This window comes from Wasmannia auropunctata, unplaced genomic scaffold, assembly GCF_000956235.1.
Source record: "Wasmannia auropunctata unplaced genomic scaffold, wasmannia.A_1.0 LD335994.1, whole genome shotgun sequence".
NCBI classification, from domain to species: domain Eukaryota; kingdom Metazoa; phylum Arthropoda; class Insecta; order Hymenoptera; family Formicidae; genus Wasmannia; species Wasmannia auropunctata.
In genome coordinates, this window is record NW_012026896.1 from 1726622 (window position 1) to 1744597 (window position 17976).

Consider the following 17976-nt stretch of genomic DNA (forward strand, 5'->3'; position numbering starts at 1 on the left):
GCGAGAGAGCGAGGCGAGCCTGTATTAATCGTGCGAGGAGCACGTCGCGCGAGTTATTATCGAATATTCTGCAGATGGTCGCACCGGGACGTCCTTATTCCGATCAATTTGGCAAGAACGCTGTGTATATAGGATACACTTGTTGTAACCTATTAACTTCGAAATTATGTCTTTTGGGAAATTCGACCAAGTAGCTTTATCGATCCCTCCTTGAAAACACATATCAGGAAAGTTAATGGAGGGTAGTAATTTACGGAAATTTCCATGTAAATCGATGCCTACGTTAAAACTTGAAAATAATATTTTATAATGCAACTATATTCTATAATGCAAATTTTCCATGTAGCTATTGTTACATCTTTATAATACGCGAATGTGTGCAAAATTAATTAGATTTGAAGTTCATTGTATTTTCATATTTGCTGAATTTGTTCAACTTTTTAAATAGGAGTGGTGACTTTTATTGTCACGGTCGAATTAAATACAATTACAGAATACAATTAGAGGACAAATTAAAAGTTTATATTAATTTTATTGAGAAAGTTTGCTGATAGATCACTCGAATGGGATGCTATTCGATTTTACGTGTGCCGGGTGTTTGTTGATGTTAATGAAATATCGGTAATGCGTGAACTTATTAACAGTTTGCGATTTATTATTCATGATGCATCTATATGCGGATCTGTAAATCATTCGCGCGCACTATAGTCGGCGTAGAGCCGGCGGGTTATATCGCGGAAGCACGCAATTATGGCAAAAATAGAGCTCGCGATATTGCCTTATACAAAATACATTGCGCGAATCCGCAGCTAATACTCGGTTTTGCACTTCCGCAGTTAAACGCAGTTAAACGCCTATCTTTATTGCTTTATCGGGTTTTAGCTTTAATCTCCCGTACGTACACACGCCGTGTATATATGTATCACAAAAAGTTACACACTGCGGCCTATATATAGAATTAATGTTTCCTCCTGCTGCTTCGTACGATTCTCGCGCGACGTTTTCTATTTAACGTTTATCCGTCAGGATTATTTAGGGATACTTATCGCGAGAGGAAGATCTGACACGGGCGGGTAATGGAGCCGTGGTGGTAGCAGCGCGAACATGATGTCGATGCGCGGAAACCGCATAAAAACCGCGACAGAGTCGGGCGAAAGGGGGAGAGAGGGGGGGTGAGGGGGAGGGGGAGAGAGAGATCAAGGTAATCCCACCTAACTGATGACGGTCGTTCCAAAGGTTTCAACAGATTAATTGGAAGATCGATCGACACTCGCGCTTCTTACCGTGACAAAAAAAAAAAAGAACGCTGTCGTGCCGTCGTGGCAACGTTGACGGGGGTGCGGCATCAACGTTGAGGAGCATTAGAGCGTTACCGCACGCGGGACCGCGGACCTGTATAGCTTCTGTTTTATGGCTTCCCGATTTTTTTTATCGTTTCCCGGTTTTTCCCGTCGCCCAGCGGCACGGTGAAATGACGCGACGACATACCGTTATTACGCCTATATACACTGCTAATAATATATATTTATCTTTCTAGACATTTAAAGAAATCATATTTATGACTGAATATCGCTCGCATATCGGTAACATTCATGTAATGTGTTTCGGAGGTATACTATGTCATTTTATACAATACAGGGTTCCTTCGAATTGTGTGTAAAATATCCCCCCCGGGATTATAGCATACGAGCATTGTATACGCGAGCATGTGTATATGTCATTCGCGCGATAATTGTCTTCTACGGAATCGAGTGGGAAAGACGGAGAAAGCAATTTACTGAGCACAGCGAGACCGTATTGTGGGCTAATGACAGTGCCCGTGCTATTGTGGCAGCGGTGTAAGCGTCAGAACGTGATTTATGGATAATAATACCACGTTACTTGGACGTTTCGTTGGGGAAAAAAAGGGGAGTTGATAAAGCGCGCGGAGTGCAAGGTCTGTTATAATCCTTGTCGTCGCGGCCTAATCGATTCGCGTTTAATGTCTGACTAATTTCGCTCTCTATCACTATCGCGGACCGTCGTTCGATACGGAAAAAGACCGGGTCTGTTGATAAGAATACGTTAATGTGCTTATAACGTTGCTTTTTAATGTCGGTCGGGATAAATATTACAGTAAAATATAAATATACTAAAATAAAGTAAATAAAGCAAATGTTATAAAAATGAGTAGAAGAGATCACGGTTGATTGTTACGTGGGATGTGATTATCCCATGAAATTCACCGTAGATGGATGTCAAAGCATGTTCTACTATACTTCAGAATTTATGTACTCAAATTATTTATTCATGATAATAAATATATAATTAAATGAATAGATAAGTATTATATCCATTTATTAAAACTAATAATAATTGTTTTCATGAAATGATTTTAAAAAGAAATAAGTCATAATCGTATTAGTACCGCTATCACAATAATGGGCGATAAAGGAAGCGTTCCGAGATTTATTTTTCTCCACGGCGATTTGATTTAAACGCTAGCCGTCAAATATTTACGGCAACTTCGCATTCGCCATCTGCTCGCGCAATTGTTTTTCCAGAACAGACTGGCGTTCCTGAAGTACATCACCTTCAGCGGAACCTCGTTCCGCGCCCCGTATACATTCGCGCTTCACTTAAATTATTCAAAGGCGAGAGAAATCCAGAAAAGGGAGGGGCTAATCCGAGGGCGAGAGAATTGCGGGGCGCGCACCTGCACGCATTTAAGGCGGCGGAAAAAGGGCGCGCGGCGCGAGTCGTTTAGCCCGAAATCAGCTTAGTGCGCTTCTCTCGCGTTTCCGCGCTCGTTCTCCGTGCCTCTTCGCGCGTCGTTCATCCCCCATCCCGGATAGATTTTATTACACGCTCGCGCCGCGCGAAATCGGCGCCGCTCGTCCCACTTTCCGCCTCTTCCTCGTCCTCCTTTTGCGCTCGTCTCTTCCCTCTCGCAAGGTGGTGATTATAGCAACTTCCGGTGTAATGTTTCATATCAGTATGCGAACAACGAACGACGGGGGAGGGGGAGGGGGTGAAGCTGTCGGTGGGAGCCGCGCGACTGCTACGAGAGTTCCCTCGCCTTCGGCTTGCTCGATTTTGGTGCCCCGCTTGTACTACGCGCACATGCATTATTCCCGACGTTGTTTAAAATTTCGAACGGCGCAGCCGAAACCTGAGGCACGAAACGCCACAAATCCCCGTCACTACCGCCACACGCACCGAAAGTAATTCGGGAATGGTAGTATCAAATTTTAAGTGGTATAGAGATGCAGACGCTCGATCACCGTCTCCGATTCTTTATGCCGACCGCGCGACGCTCGTAATCTATTAACGCAAATTCCATTATATAAATAATGAAACTTTTTAATTGCTTGTAATTTCCTTTGTAATTTTAATTTTTATCTCGTAGAAGATTGAAAGAGGACATACGAGACTTTCTCGTATACTGCGATATGTAATTATAGAGGCAATAGGGTGATATTGTTATATTTCTTGATGCAAGGGACACGGAATTTTTTGTTAAAGAAAAATAATAATCTTATAAAATGATCGTATGGAACATATTGTTCATTTAAAATCAGAGGGAGGAAAAAGTGTGAGAAAGTGAAATAATCAGGCAGTTGTCGTAACCTCTCGCGCGCCGCTCTAATTTAGATCGCGCAAATTATTATGCCGGTACATCCATATCTCGCGACGTAAAAACACGGCCGTGAAGAGCGGTAATTTCGAGATTTACGCGCTGATTTCTGATCATGTATGTGTGTTGCGAGACAAAAATGTAGCGGGCCGGGCGAAAACATAATTAACGTAGTTACGCAACGCTATATATATACGGGGCTCTACGATGTAGATCGCGCGTGAAAATAATGAGTCGACGAATACGGAATCGAGCGGGAGAAACGGAATATGTTTTGACGATAAAACCTGGCTAGTGGCAATATCGAGATTGTCGAGTGAACGGAGAAAAAGAGACGGAACAGCTGCGCGCCGGGATTCCGCGATTAAACTACGCCGAGCATGAAAATCGTTCTGTCCCTTTTATCGCGCGAGTAATGTAACGCGCGTGTTTATATAAAGTGTGTATATATTGGTTCAACATTGGGATGTATGACGCAAATAGTGTGTTGATTTACCATTTAACCGTCGGCGGCGGTGATAACATTAATTATCATTACCCTCATTCCGAGAGGTATATATAACGGGTGGAGTATTTGAAATATGTCGCGGTTCAATAGCTCCTGAATGGGGACAGTTGAAGTTGATTATCCACAATCTACCACTCTTGCGAGAATTGGAGCGCGTAGTACCACCCGTAGAACGTGGGTAACATTTCATCCGACCTATTTTGCAATTCCCAAGGTTCTTAAACGAAGAGGGAATGCGCGTTCGCAGCCGCGCACGCGACGCGCATTCTCCCAACGTATACGGTTTGACAGTTTTCCGAGTAACGTAACGGCCATTCTTCATTGCAGGCACTGTCGAAGACATTTCTCATTCGGTCGGTTCAGTTCATCGAACGCGGGGAATGTATATACACGCGTATCTCTCTCATCGAAGGAGAGAAAGAAACAGAATTTCCGAAAGAAAGTTCTCTGCTTTTCTCGCGCGATATCTAAAAGTACCGGTCGCCTCGGTCTCGGTCGATGAATTTCCATTTAAAAGATCTCAATCAGCGATGTTGTTGGCCGTTCACTGAATACCGTCCATTGAAGGCGCCCACGCACGCCGCTGGTGCCGTGCCGTCTATTTGCATTACACGGGGGTTCTCGCCTCCGTTCTTGAGAATTCATTCCTACGCGCAATCTTACTTGCTTCTCGCAGTCTTCCATTGTCGATCGCGTCCTCGCGTATCTTCCCCGGCATCGGAAAACGCAGGAATAATATCCGGAACGGCGGGAGTAATATCCGCGAGAGTCGCGGCGCGCGAATTTATATTTCACCGCGTACGAGCTCACCGCAATGCGTCTAAAATCCGCAACGAATTTTATTGCGTTCCACGTACTTTCGTGTTCTCGTAAATAAATGCTTTTGTCGGGCGAAATTTTCGCCACCTCGCCCACAAATGCCACTGTGGCACGTTGATATTATATTATTTATAACGTCGATCATCGTAAAAGGACCTTATCGGTTCTTTCCATCTCTCCGTAGCCGTAAAAATATCACCTGTATCAATATCGCAAAGAAAATCAGCGTTCCACCACAGATTTTGACGATATCTTTTCTTCTTTTGGGGTATTTAATATATAATCTTTGAACAATCTCCTATAATCTTTTTCTGTTATTGTATTTTTTAAATCTAATTTTACATTATTTATTTAATGTCTATTTTGTCAAATTTTTCAAGTTTTTTTTATTTACGGTAAATTTAACAGAGGAATGTATCTCCTTGCTCAATCACATAAATTCTCAGATATGTTTCACTAAAACTGTTTGCATCTTATTTAGTATTAATTTAGAAAAGAAATCATGTCTTGGACGACCTACATACTGTATACTATACATAACGTTTCGTGGCTACAATAATTGACATAATAATTTGTGACATACTTTCTTGAAAGTATCTCGAGAAATCTATCCGTATATATCTACTGCTCTGCGAATTTAAATAGAATTAATGTATATCTTTTCCAAATCAAGGTCCAAGTAGTTTTAATAATAAATATTTCCTCCGAAATATCGGTTCGAGCACGAAACCGTGTACGCGCGAAACCGATATTCAGTACTTTTGTTGACTAGTCATCATGCAGGATTGACGCGTCGTTACATGTAAATGCCATCAGACCAGCACGAATAATCACGCACGGTACGTTGGGCAGTACCGGCTCGTCCCGAGGCACGCGATTGCCTCTTCGGACATCCTGTTAAATATTTAAATGCCAGCGCGGAAACAAGCCGCTTATTTCGGGACGGAAGATTGTTTTAGACGAGAGAATTTATAAGATTTCCGATCTCTCTATGTCGTGTGTGAGAGAGAGCTCGCGTGACTTCCCTCGCGCAATCCGGTCCTTTGACACCGAGGGAAACGGAGGAGAAAGATGTCGCGCGTTCCATAAATCCTTTATCGATTACAGCTTTAGGCACAAGCACAATCGTTAATCTAACTCGTCCAGATAATGAACGTCTTGGTATGGCAGGAAATAAAGTGTATAATGCGGTCATTTGTCTGCGAGTAGAGCGCGTCGTAAGTAAAACACGTATGTGAGAATAGAACGTGGCCTCCCTTACTTACCGCATTGAAACCAAGGCAGTTTTATGAATGGGAGAAGGAAAACATTTGTCTTCATGTTTCACCGTTATCTTCCTCGATTTCTATTCTGTAAGAATGTAATATTGCATAATTAGAAGAAAATAATTGATATGACTATAAATGGAAAATAATGGCAATCCAATATTGAAAAATTCGTCAATATAATTATCCTAAGATTAACAATTTCAAAAGAAGGCCAAACTAACGAGCAATTAAACGAGGATGATAGTGTTTATTATAAAATCAAATTTATAATTTTTTAACAAGTTAAATTACACGGACAAGGTAAAATAACGCGGTATATGTTTCTACTTAATTTAGTTTACTTTATCAACATGTGTTGGTTATAAAAATATAATAATTCGTGTACATATAAAGATAATGTCGAAGTGAAAAAATAAAAAAATAGGGATATATATACATTTGAAGTTGTTTTTCCGGTGATGTTAGAACATTCGCCATTTTGGTCGAGTTGCAAAGTATTTACACAGAAGAGGTGATTATTTAGTTGACAAAGATTAAAAACTAGTCTGATTGTCTAAATATAGGAATGTAAATTGGCAATGATAGAGTAAAACTCTTTAATATCTACTCATTTTTTATTTCAATCAATTAAATCTAATTTATTTATTTCTCGAACTTACAATTTACATTCTTATATTTGGACAATCAGATTAGCTTTTAATCTTTGCCAACCAAATCATTCTTTGGATCTCTTCTATGTAAATATCTTCTTTGTAACTCGATCAATATGATGAATGTTTTAACATCATCGGAAAAACAACCACAATATATATATATATATTTCTATTTTTTAATTTTTAACTTCAATATCTTTATATATACACACAAATTATTATGTTTTTATAACCAACAGATGCGGCTGATAAAGACTAAATTAAGTAGAAACACATACCGCGTTATTTTTAACTTATTATTATAATTTAGTTATTATAATTTGTTAGAAAATTGAATCGATTGGATTTTATAATAAACGCTATCATCCTCGTTTAATTACTCATTAGTTTGACCACGTCGAGTTTCTTTTGAAATTGCTCGTTTTTACATTGACAAGCTTTTTCGACTTGTTGTTATTGTTTATGTCAAAATTGTTTAAAAAGATCGAAATTATATACATATAAAATAAAATTATTATTATGAAAGTTTATATTAAAATATATATTTGAGAATAAATAAAATAAAAATGTACAATAAATAAAACTAATGTAAAGAAGTTGCTTGTCTACTAATATCCGTATAAATTAAATAATATATTAATAATATTAATTTTATATACTTTAACAGATTATTTTTGAATAAAATAAAAAAGCGGCATAATTATCATATAATGTTGATTTTAGGCGTTACGGTTGTACAAAATTTAACCAAACAGAGAGTACCAAAATATTTCTCGTTTGTTGCTCGGGAAAAGCGTGCGCGCGGTGCTTGCTTTGAAAATTTTAACATATACGCCGGTTGGGAACATATGGCGTTCGTGGTTGGCCTACGAATGGCTGAATCACAACCTGCGAGAAACGTAACGTATCGCGGGTCTACCATGGAAGAAAAACACGAATATCAAATATCCCTTGTAAATTAGAGAATCCGCGAATTCGGTTTTCACGAATCTAATATAGATTTAGCGCGCTGAATATCGTGCGTGAAATTATCGGCAGTTCCATATTAAATGTTAAGTAGTTTATGAAATGTCAACCAAAAAAATCATCGTATCACATATTTTGTTTGCTTCTACTATTTTTTAATAATTTTTTTTATTTAAATGTACAGCGTGTTACACATATTTTTTATTTAAATATAGTTATTTATTTTTGAAAGGGAAACGCATACTTCTAAAAAAAGTTTATAAATTTTTCGAAGATAACTATTTCCATAAAGATATTTGTAACAGTGAAGTTAAAGAAATCTGAAGTTATTTTTTTTAACAAAGAGGTTTTATTGATTGTTGAATACAATATTAAATTCCTTTTTTTAAATTATTTTAAGGACAAAGTCAAAATTTCATGGCTGAACGATTGCAACAGATTTGAAATAATCTCTATTCGTATGATCGAAGAAAGTTAATATATAATACTTTTTTCTTCTTACACATGATTGTCATTTAAAGAAACAGCTTTAAATATAAAACTGCATATATAGCACTATAATTAGTGTGTGAATAAAACTTTTCATATTCTGTATATAATATCAAGTCGGGAATATTTGGAACAGTATCTCTCTCAACAAGAGATACATTTTGTATCAGATTTATGTCAAGGTATTTCTTATCGAAAATGTTACAGAAGCATCTGTTACAAGAATCGATACCAACAACTGGAATAACGAGTGGTCGGAAATCTGGGTGGCGATCGCGCGGTTTTCAGTTTCTATCTCGGTATTCGAGATGCGCGGCCGATATCGTATTTGTCTTTTCGGTGAATAACCTTGTGTCTTTTAGTTATATACAAGAGAGGATCCCTGGTCGCCAATTATGCGAATATACCAGGATCACTGCGGGATGCTCCTTCGATGGCGATCCCAGGAGGCCGCGGCGAATCGCGATACGAATAATATTCGGGTCGGATATTTCGGGCCCCGGGAAGATCTTCCGCTTTTCTCTGCGAAATATTATCACGCTCGTTCAACCACTGCTCTGTTTCGGGAATCCGTCGAATACTCTTGATGTTTTTCCCCGACGTATTTTCCGCGTGATCGTGAATCTGCATTTTGAAGAACTTTGTTTCCATATTCGTTTCGTCATTGATTCCCAGCGGAAACGCTCAACATCCCAATGCTCTTAGTTCTTATACATATACAATAAAAGACCATATATTGATAGTATCCACATTACGATCAATTAAATACTTTTTAGAATATAAAAATTCTTGTTTTGAATTTCGATATAAATATAAAAACAAGTTTAGTTATTAATTAAACGATTAATTGGAAATAAAAGCTGATTCACTAATTAGGAAGAAAAACCTGAAGTTTGAAAAAAACTTTTTTAGGTCATATTCGTACTAGTAAAGTGGATGGTAGACGCGCATTTTTATGTTATATGTATTATGCGTTATTTTTAACTATTATAGATATTATATTTAACCTATTAATTTGTATGTCACTCTTAAACTTTCAGAAATTTATCATCTTTCGAATTTTTCATTATTTAAATCTTGTATTATTAATAAGTTTTCTTCTAATTTATGTTAGAATTTAATTTTTTACTTAATTTTGATCCGATTTTTTTAACATCTACGTACATTTGGTTTCCACGTTTTTATACCCTTATACGTAGCTTTTCTCATTTTTATTCTTTACACGCTATTTACGTACACGTTGTACAAAGAAAAAGGAAGAGTAAAATATCATTAGGAGAATTGTTTGCAAAGCGAAGCGACAGAAATGGACAAGAGCCCGGGCAGAAGAATGTTATCCGCGCCCCTATCGATCTCCCACGATTCAACAAAAATACTACATCCGCACGCCAGGAGCGTAGTTTTAAGAAAAACTTGCACGTACCTCGCCCCGAAAAAAAAGCCAGTACTTTTTATTCGTCGAAACTAGTTAATACCACGTTAGGGGCACCTTGTGCGTAGTTTTGGAACACGCTCCAGTTTCCCGTCTTCTCCCGTTTTAGTCGTAATTCCTCCTTTTTTTCTCTTCCTTTTTCAAAGGCGCATATGGTCGCGCAAAGTGAACGCGCAAAGTGTATTGAAATAGAGAACTTAAAAAGAAAACATAGTTTTTTATGCAAATGGAATAAGGTTTCCGCGAAAAGAAAATTGTGCCGCAGTAAAGCACGACGGAAATATTTCTCTCTTAACATAAATTCCTCTTAAAACCACATCTTTAATTGCTTACGTTATTTGCTTAAAGAAAAAATTTGCCGCAGCTTCATATATTTACATTCGCATTTGACAAACTACTAACATCACTTAAGTAGGAATGCGCCGTTAGTTTATTTTGCGTGTAAAATGGAGTTGAAATTTTCTGTTGGGATGGCGCGAGCGGCGCGGCGCTCTATTTATATTAAATTCTTCAAGCTTGTTGGCACAATTTTCTATCGAAAAATATGTTGGCTTGAGGTTGACGGGGAACGTATGATGAATAAGCAAGGAGCATGCCGACCGTTGGCCGGCATAAAATTAATCAACTTCTCGCATCATGCAACGATGCGCAACGCACTTCGCGGTATGCATTATTCAACATAATTATTGCTATTCTTTAATTAAAGTTCTAAACTTCACAATTATTGAGCTTTTGGAAAGTTGCATAAAACACTAATTAATCGCGCAAATTCCGATTTTTTCCTCCAGCCGTTTCGGAAAAAACAATAACTGCGCTAGCTTTGAGATGAAAGTTCTCGCAGCCACTTTAATACAGTTGCGTAAAAATTACCTTCTGTTTACATGCTATATAAATTGAATATCTTGGAGAAGAATATTGAAATAATGTATTTTTCTGCATCGTTTTTATTGATAACTTTTCAGTTATTTTATAAACAAATCTTGATTTTAATTTATCTAAAAAAGAATGAACAAAATTTGTTGAGAGGAAAAATTTATTCCGATTGTATTGGATTTACATATCGAAGCAATAATAATTAAAAAACGTAAAAAACGAGCATTAAAAGTAACCTTTGTTTTTCTTTTGGATTTCAGTTGTTTCGAGAGGGATATATGTCTGAGGAAAGGAGAGAGGCACGAGTATTTTGTGATCATCATGAGGACACTCTGGATCGTGGTGGTCATTCTACTCGAGATACACTTGTATTTCACAGGTGAGTTTGAATTCATGGAAATGTATTATATAATTTCGTTACACTATTATAGTATGCGTATTATATACGATGTATATGATACGCATACTACATTTTGAATATACAATTATTGAACAAAAGGATTTAAAAGCCACAATTTTTTTTAAAAAAGATCTGACAAGGCTGCATTAATTTACGTAAAATATGGAACATTGTCTCTTTTAAAATGCAAAAAGCAGACAGTCTCTTTAATTATTCGCAGAAAAAGCGAGGAATGAAAGTTTTAGTTTTGTAAAAAAAAAAACCGCTATTTATTATTTAGCATTTCTAAATTTTACATATATAGTAAAATTTATAATTTAGTGTATATATACATATATAGTGCGTACAAATAGCGCACGCTGCGCTACTTCATTCGGAATTCTTTAGCTCTTTCGGCTATTACAATATTTAATTTCGTCGCATCAGGAGAATGTGGCATTTTGCAGATTTTATAGGATTAGAGTTTAGAAATTGTGCGGCGGGAAACGACATGCTCACTCGTATTTTCTACCTCTCTTCCGTACGTTTTCCTCTCGCAAATCGCGTGTTTAAGTACAGAGCGGCTCACCTAGCCTAAATAATTTTGTTTCTAATTCTCCTCCGCGTCGTGTTCCTCCTTCGCTCGACATTCGCTTCACGGCGGCATACAATTTTCAGCGGTAATGATGCCGCCTGAAGAAACACAGGCGGTTCGACGGCGGCACGCCACGTTCTTCCGTACTTGCGTTCGGGCGAGTTATTTTCGTGCCCGGCAATGGAAAACACTTAATCCGATGGCTGACAAGCAATTTCCGGTTATCGCGTTGCCGCGTAGTTTCGATCTCGTTAGCGTTGGAACTTTTCGGACGGGCGAGCGCATCGAAATCACGCGTCGATCGCCTGTCGATCGTTCCTTACATCGGCGATGATTCGCCCTTCCCCGAGACACCGTGACGACGCGGACATGCCGACGGACAAATTCGCCAGAACGTCTCATTCCCGAACGAGACGATGCGGTACTGATGAAAATTTAGGTCGCCGCCGCCGTAACACCTCCGAAGCTTTAGATCTAATTGAAAGTTTAATTAAATGCACACCGGCCCCTATTACCGGGCCGTTTTACGATTCCCGATTCGGCAAACTTTCTGAAATTGTGCCAGATTAATCTTCCACTATGTGCGAATACTAATCACTGGTAAATTCAATTTAGAAAATTGCACCAGCCCGGAGTTTTACTTTGTCTTTGCTTAAGTGAAAAACAGGCGTTTAAGATTTAATGCGCCTTATTCGCGCGAATTATTTCTTGCGTCGTTTCACGTATATCTTTTTCAGTGATAATTTCACGAGAATGCATCGCACCGTATAGCTTACGCATACAGGTGCCTCACAAATATTAAAACTTATATTCAGAGATTTATATCGAGAGACTTTTGTATTATCGCAGTCAAATATTTTCATAGTTAATACATAGATAATTCTGGATGTTCATACGGGAAGAGTGTCTCATGAAAATAGTAAAATTGAGTTCGTGAATGTCGAATAATACTCAATTAGTCGGTAAAATAAATACACGAGCGCGAGAGAATTCAGTAATATACTTTAGCACAGCAAAAAGAGAGACGTATATTTAAATATTTTTATTATGGAGTGCTAATTTTTTGTTGCATTATTAATTGCTAATTTTCATATTTATAAATTGTGCACTACAAGAAAGGAAAAAAAAACAAAATTTTCAACGTGCGAGAATATTTTGTATTTTAATTATAATATATTTTGTTGACTTGACATTTTTTATAAAAATTATAATGTTCCTCTATTACGTGATATAAAAATCTCTATAATTTTTTCACAAGGTACGAATATCTATTCTAATAATCCCTTAGGGTGTCGTCCGTTTAACCGCTTCTTCTTTCTCTCTCTCTTTTTTTTTTATTAATTCCGGTCGCGAAGAATTCGAGTATTTTTCCCGTGGGACTTTCTGGCGAATAATCACTTTGAAATACTGAACGCTGACGGTGGCAACGGTGTTAATTCATTTCGACAAGGAAATTCAAGTGAGATGCGCGGCACGTTGATCGACATCGACAGGATGGCCTGTAACAATCTCTTGTATTACTAACGACAAATGCAGAATGCACACAAAGATTCCATATTACGATCGAGCTTTTTCCAACGTGCATAAAAAAGGAGCATTTTTCATTACGTAAATTAATTGAGATGACTATTAATAACATATAAATTTCTTACGTTTCTTCATATAATTTATATATAATAAATAAAAAATTTGATATGTAGAAAGAGGGAAACGTATCGTACATTTTGTTTTACTCTTCTTAACAATACCTGTTGTATATAATAAAAATTAAATATATATACCTATATATATATATGTTGAACCTAATTTATTATCAATAATATACATTAATATTACTAATTTTTATAAGATCTATAAACAATTCACAAATAAGTGAGAAGCATTTATGCTTTGTTATATGTTTTTTTTAAATATTTTTTGTTTATTCTACGTTATTATTTTATGTGCACAAGTTTGTAATTATATTATTTGTTATTCACGAATGCGTTTTGTTCAACAGCGAGAACTTAGTCGAGATAGTTGCACATTATTGTATAAGAACTTCAAGTGAACGAAAGTATTGCCATAAACGTGCATGTGGCGTGTATATCGCAGCGTTTTAAAAGCGAACTTTGCATCGTCGGCGTGAAGCGTCAGATTTCAAGCGCGGGCTTTCAACTCGTTGAACAGAAATAGAAACTTTCCGGATATTTGCCGGCTGGAGATCTCGCGCGCGAGGCGCTTGCGGGTGAAATCTTCTTCCCTTTTTTTTTTATTATGTCGGAATTAAAAGTCTGAGATGCGCGCAGGCAGGGAGACAAGCGAACGATCGTGAGAGGCAAGCGGACGAGAGGCGGGACGCACAACGAGCGAGAAAGTTTCCGGCTGAATATCCGCGGGAATTCGCCGCGGTTTGGCGCATCTCGGGTACCCGGTAAACGCCCGCGCCGAACCGTCGTAATTGCCATGACTAAGTTATTCACTTAAGCCACTCGGGCGACGCTGGGGTTATGCGTTATCGCCGGCGATGGTGGCTGCATTAATCTCGAGAGCAGGAGGGACGAGGCGGCGCTTCGTCGTCGTCTCTCGCATTCCCTGCGCCGCGCCCTTCGTCAACCATGGAAATCGCCCTTAATCCTTGATCATAGCCGGCCTCGGAGCTAACGCAGCCCTTGAAGAGACAGATATTATGGGCGCGGAGCCCTTCTGGCGCGCGCGAGAAAATACGTGGCGTGATTTCTCACATTTTACTACAGCACCGTCGTAATTTTCATTTAATTGAAATCTTCCGGGAGACCTTAATTAATCGATCCTAATTCTGCTACAATCTGCGCTAAGACTGAGTGAGCACTAAAAGAAAAAGGCATCAAACAGTAGATCTATACAGAATTCTTATTTGTATAATTATTATAAATTCCCAAAGAATTTTCTGCGCGAAATCAAATTATTGTAACAAATTATTGTAACAAAGAACATGGCACATACTGTGTCCACACAAAGGGAATCCACTCCGCAATTCATTTCATAATTGTGTAGATAAGTGGAAAGAAACTTTAGAATTTTCAAAGTGTTTTATAAATAAGAAGCGTGTCTGATTGTCTGCAGAATATGTCATAGTAATAAACATACTTATTCAACAAAATGTTTTAATTATCTGAAAGAGCAATTTTCATTTCGATTCGAGAAAAATTGTTGCATTTAATATTAATTTGTTGATATGACGCGTCGTACACAGATGTTACTTGGACTGGGTGGAAAGTGGTTCCTAGCTTCAAAAGGCATTGTTGTAATTTATGTTCGCAGTGAGCCAGGCGAAGCATCAGCAGAACTCAAGTGCCAATAATGCAATCGCCCCATTGAATGCCCCGGAGGGTAAAAATGAAGATGTTCCTGAAGGACCAATTGGAGAGGTGCTTGCTCAAAGTGGTACCACGGCAATTCTGCCGTGCAAAATTACCGATCCCGGAGCCGGAACGGTAAGTGTCACGCAGCTTAATAATATATTGCACTTCGGTCCATTAATACATCAATGTTTCTCTCACCTAGAACCTAGGTGTGTCATTTATTGGTTTTATCGAAAATGATGAAAAATAATTCCAGTTTGGCCGGTTCTCGTCAGCTACATCCTTTTCATTTCTATCGAATACGCATTGCTAAAAATAAAATTATAAAAATTGAAAATACCCTCGCGTTGTTACTAGCAGCTTGAAACGGTATAACAAATCGAATATTATGTACAAATGCGGCTATTAATATCGTGCTATGATAAATTGTAACGCGCGTAAAAGGATTAAAATTTCTATCTGTTATAATATAATTGTGTAAGTCCGGCTATTGAAAACGACATTGTCCCTTGAATTCAAATGCTTCAATTGAAATACGTAAATGAGTAATTTTTCAGGAAATTATTTCTCTGCAAACGCGTACCATTGAAATATTAATAATCAACATTTTTCCCTGGCTCGATTTCTCTTCTCGCGTACCATTTCTCTCGTACAATCTCAAAAGCCTCTCGTCTTCTTCCATTCACACCAGACTTTCCAGATTTTCATTTCCGTTATACGGACAGGTCCGAACGATTCTCATTTAATTTCCGTTTCCTATCGCGCGCACGCCGAGCGCGAGTGATCCATAAAGAAACGAGTATTCGCTGTTTCTAATATGGTTGACGTCCGCGTCGTAGCACGGTGAAACGACCATTCAAATGTAAACCGTCGGTACGTGAATGACAAACGCGAAGATAAAATTTGAAATGTCAAAGAGGCTCTTCGTGGAGGAAATATCTCTCATCACAGACACCATTAAAGGTTGCGGAGTACAGATTTCCTTTATTTTCTTTCTTTGGTAACGCGAATTATCTCGGCAATCGCGCGTGCTGACAATATTTTCAGACACATTTTATCTTCGTCGCTTGTCAAAAAACTAAAGAAAGCACAAAATGGATTACACAACGACATGCGTGACTAATTTTCGCTATCGTGTGATGATGACGTTGATATATCTCCGTCGCGTCTATTCAATGAAGAATTACGCAATCCCGCCCCGTTTTTCGAAGAAGAGACTCATTTTTGCTAAAATATCATGTCAAATAAAACAATATGTTTCTTTTAATTTTATTGCGAAAAGACTGATTATATTGCGAAGGTATTAAAGATTTGGGATTTTCTTATTGCAGTAATAAGCTCTTTTTATCGTCGCAATAAACAGCGTGACATTAATGCATGTAAATTAATGTAAGTACACATATGGATAATGAAGATAAATCCGCACTGCAGATTACACTAGTTGTCTTCCTTCATTGAGAAATTTGCGAATGGAAAAACATTCATTTTTAAAATACATCTGCAAGTATTAGCTTTCTGTTTTGAATATGAGGGAGGTTTCCTGGACAGATGTCGAAAATAAAATAAATACGGCAAATCAACAACTCATCTCATAACCAAGCTTGACGTAATGCGCTTTAATAACTTTTTATGAAGCTCAGCTTTCTCCGATTTGTCGAGTTCGCGACTGAAAGCGCGGACATGTAGATTTTCCCATCCCTTATGAAGATATAGATTTTTGCGTATAACCACGCAAACATGTACGTCCCGAAGCAATACAGCGTGTGCGGTATTGAAAGCGGAAATGGACGCGATGCGCCATGCTGGAAGTATAAATGATAGGTCGATACGGTATTTTTGTCCGTGAGTTGCGGGCCGTTTGCTTTTTTTTTCTCTTTTTTTTTCCCCCGCGGTCCTCGCTACGTACTTTAATACTGTGTAGCACCGTCGGTCCAGCAAATTGCCCCAGTTTACGGCGCTACAACGGCGCGCTACTCCACAGCGTATGCTCTTTGTCTTATTTAGAATTGTCGTTCCCGAGAAAAAAAAAAAGAATCGACGGATACCTAATCTGCGTGGATCCGCGTGGCGAGCGCGTCTGGCGTTCGCGCTTCATTCCGAGTTATTTTCATCTCGCGTCTGGATTCCCCGACATTTCGGAAACACATGAAGTACTAATTGACAACACATACAACCGAGAGAATCCATCGCTCCACCAATGGTCAGAATTTTTCTTTACGAGACTCCCACATCCCGCTCGCGCTCTCGCGTTTCCCGCGCCTCTCGACGTGAATTCGGCGCTCTCTCGGAAAATTGGAGATTACATCCCCGCATCTCGTCGGTCGATTCAGTATTTGGAATGTATTCTCTCGTGAACCGTGCCGTGGATTCCGTGCCGTAACGCCGCGCCGTCGCGTCGGACCGTTGGTTGCCTATTACGCCCGCCTGCGCCCTCGCGAAGCCGAGAAGTTCGCTCGGGAATATTTTAGAATATTTTAGCGGGCTTCGGGGGCGTTAAAACGACGGGCGCGCCAGATGCCGCGTGACTGTATTCCTCTTTTTTTCTTCCTGCCCCTCCCTCAAACCCCGAGAAAAGGGGTAGAGGTGAGAACGAAAGGGCAATCCGCGTTATGTGCATACGCGATCGAGATGGTGGAAACATTCTTCCCTCTCTCTCTCTCTCTCTCTCCCTCTCGATACTACTGGCGGTATACTTTAGAAATCGGAATGGAATTCCGAGAGTCGACAGACGCGATTCTCTCCGCGCGACAGGCGACGCACGTTTCCATGAAATTCCGACGGGTTTCCCCGTGCCGACGTGAATGAGACGTAAGCCGACTTTAAACGCGCATTTTCCGCGACACCTGCTTCGTATCGTTGGAAAACGGACTTACACACACACACACACACACACACACACGCACACACACACACACACACACACACACACACACACCACACATATATATATGTATGTATATATGTATATATAACTGTCATATTTGGATTTTATACGGAGAACACGTCAAAAGTTATAGACTGTTGCCTTCGATAAAATTATAAATTTCTCGACAGA

At 38.8% G+C, this 17976-nt stretch overlaps 1 protein-coding gene across 2 annotated transcripts in view; it reads left to right on the forward strand.

Moving 5' to 3' along the window:
- The window catches only part of LOC105453867 (hemicentin-2-like), a 120598-nt gene that overhangs the window by 87249 nt on the left and 15373 nt on the right, over positions 1-17976 (forward strand). For both annotated transcript variants that reach the window (XM_011696135.1, XM_011696136.1), the window contains 2 exons: positions 10885-11003; positions 14881-15053. In XM_011696135.1, the coding sequence (XP_011694437.1) occupies positions 10946-11003; positions 14881-15053 (231 nt within the window). In that variant the 5' untranslated portion in view covers positions 10885-10945. The remainder of the gene's footprint in view (positions 1-10884; positions 11004-14880; positions 15054-17976) is intronic.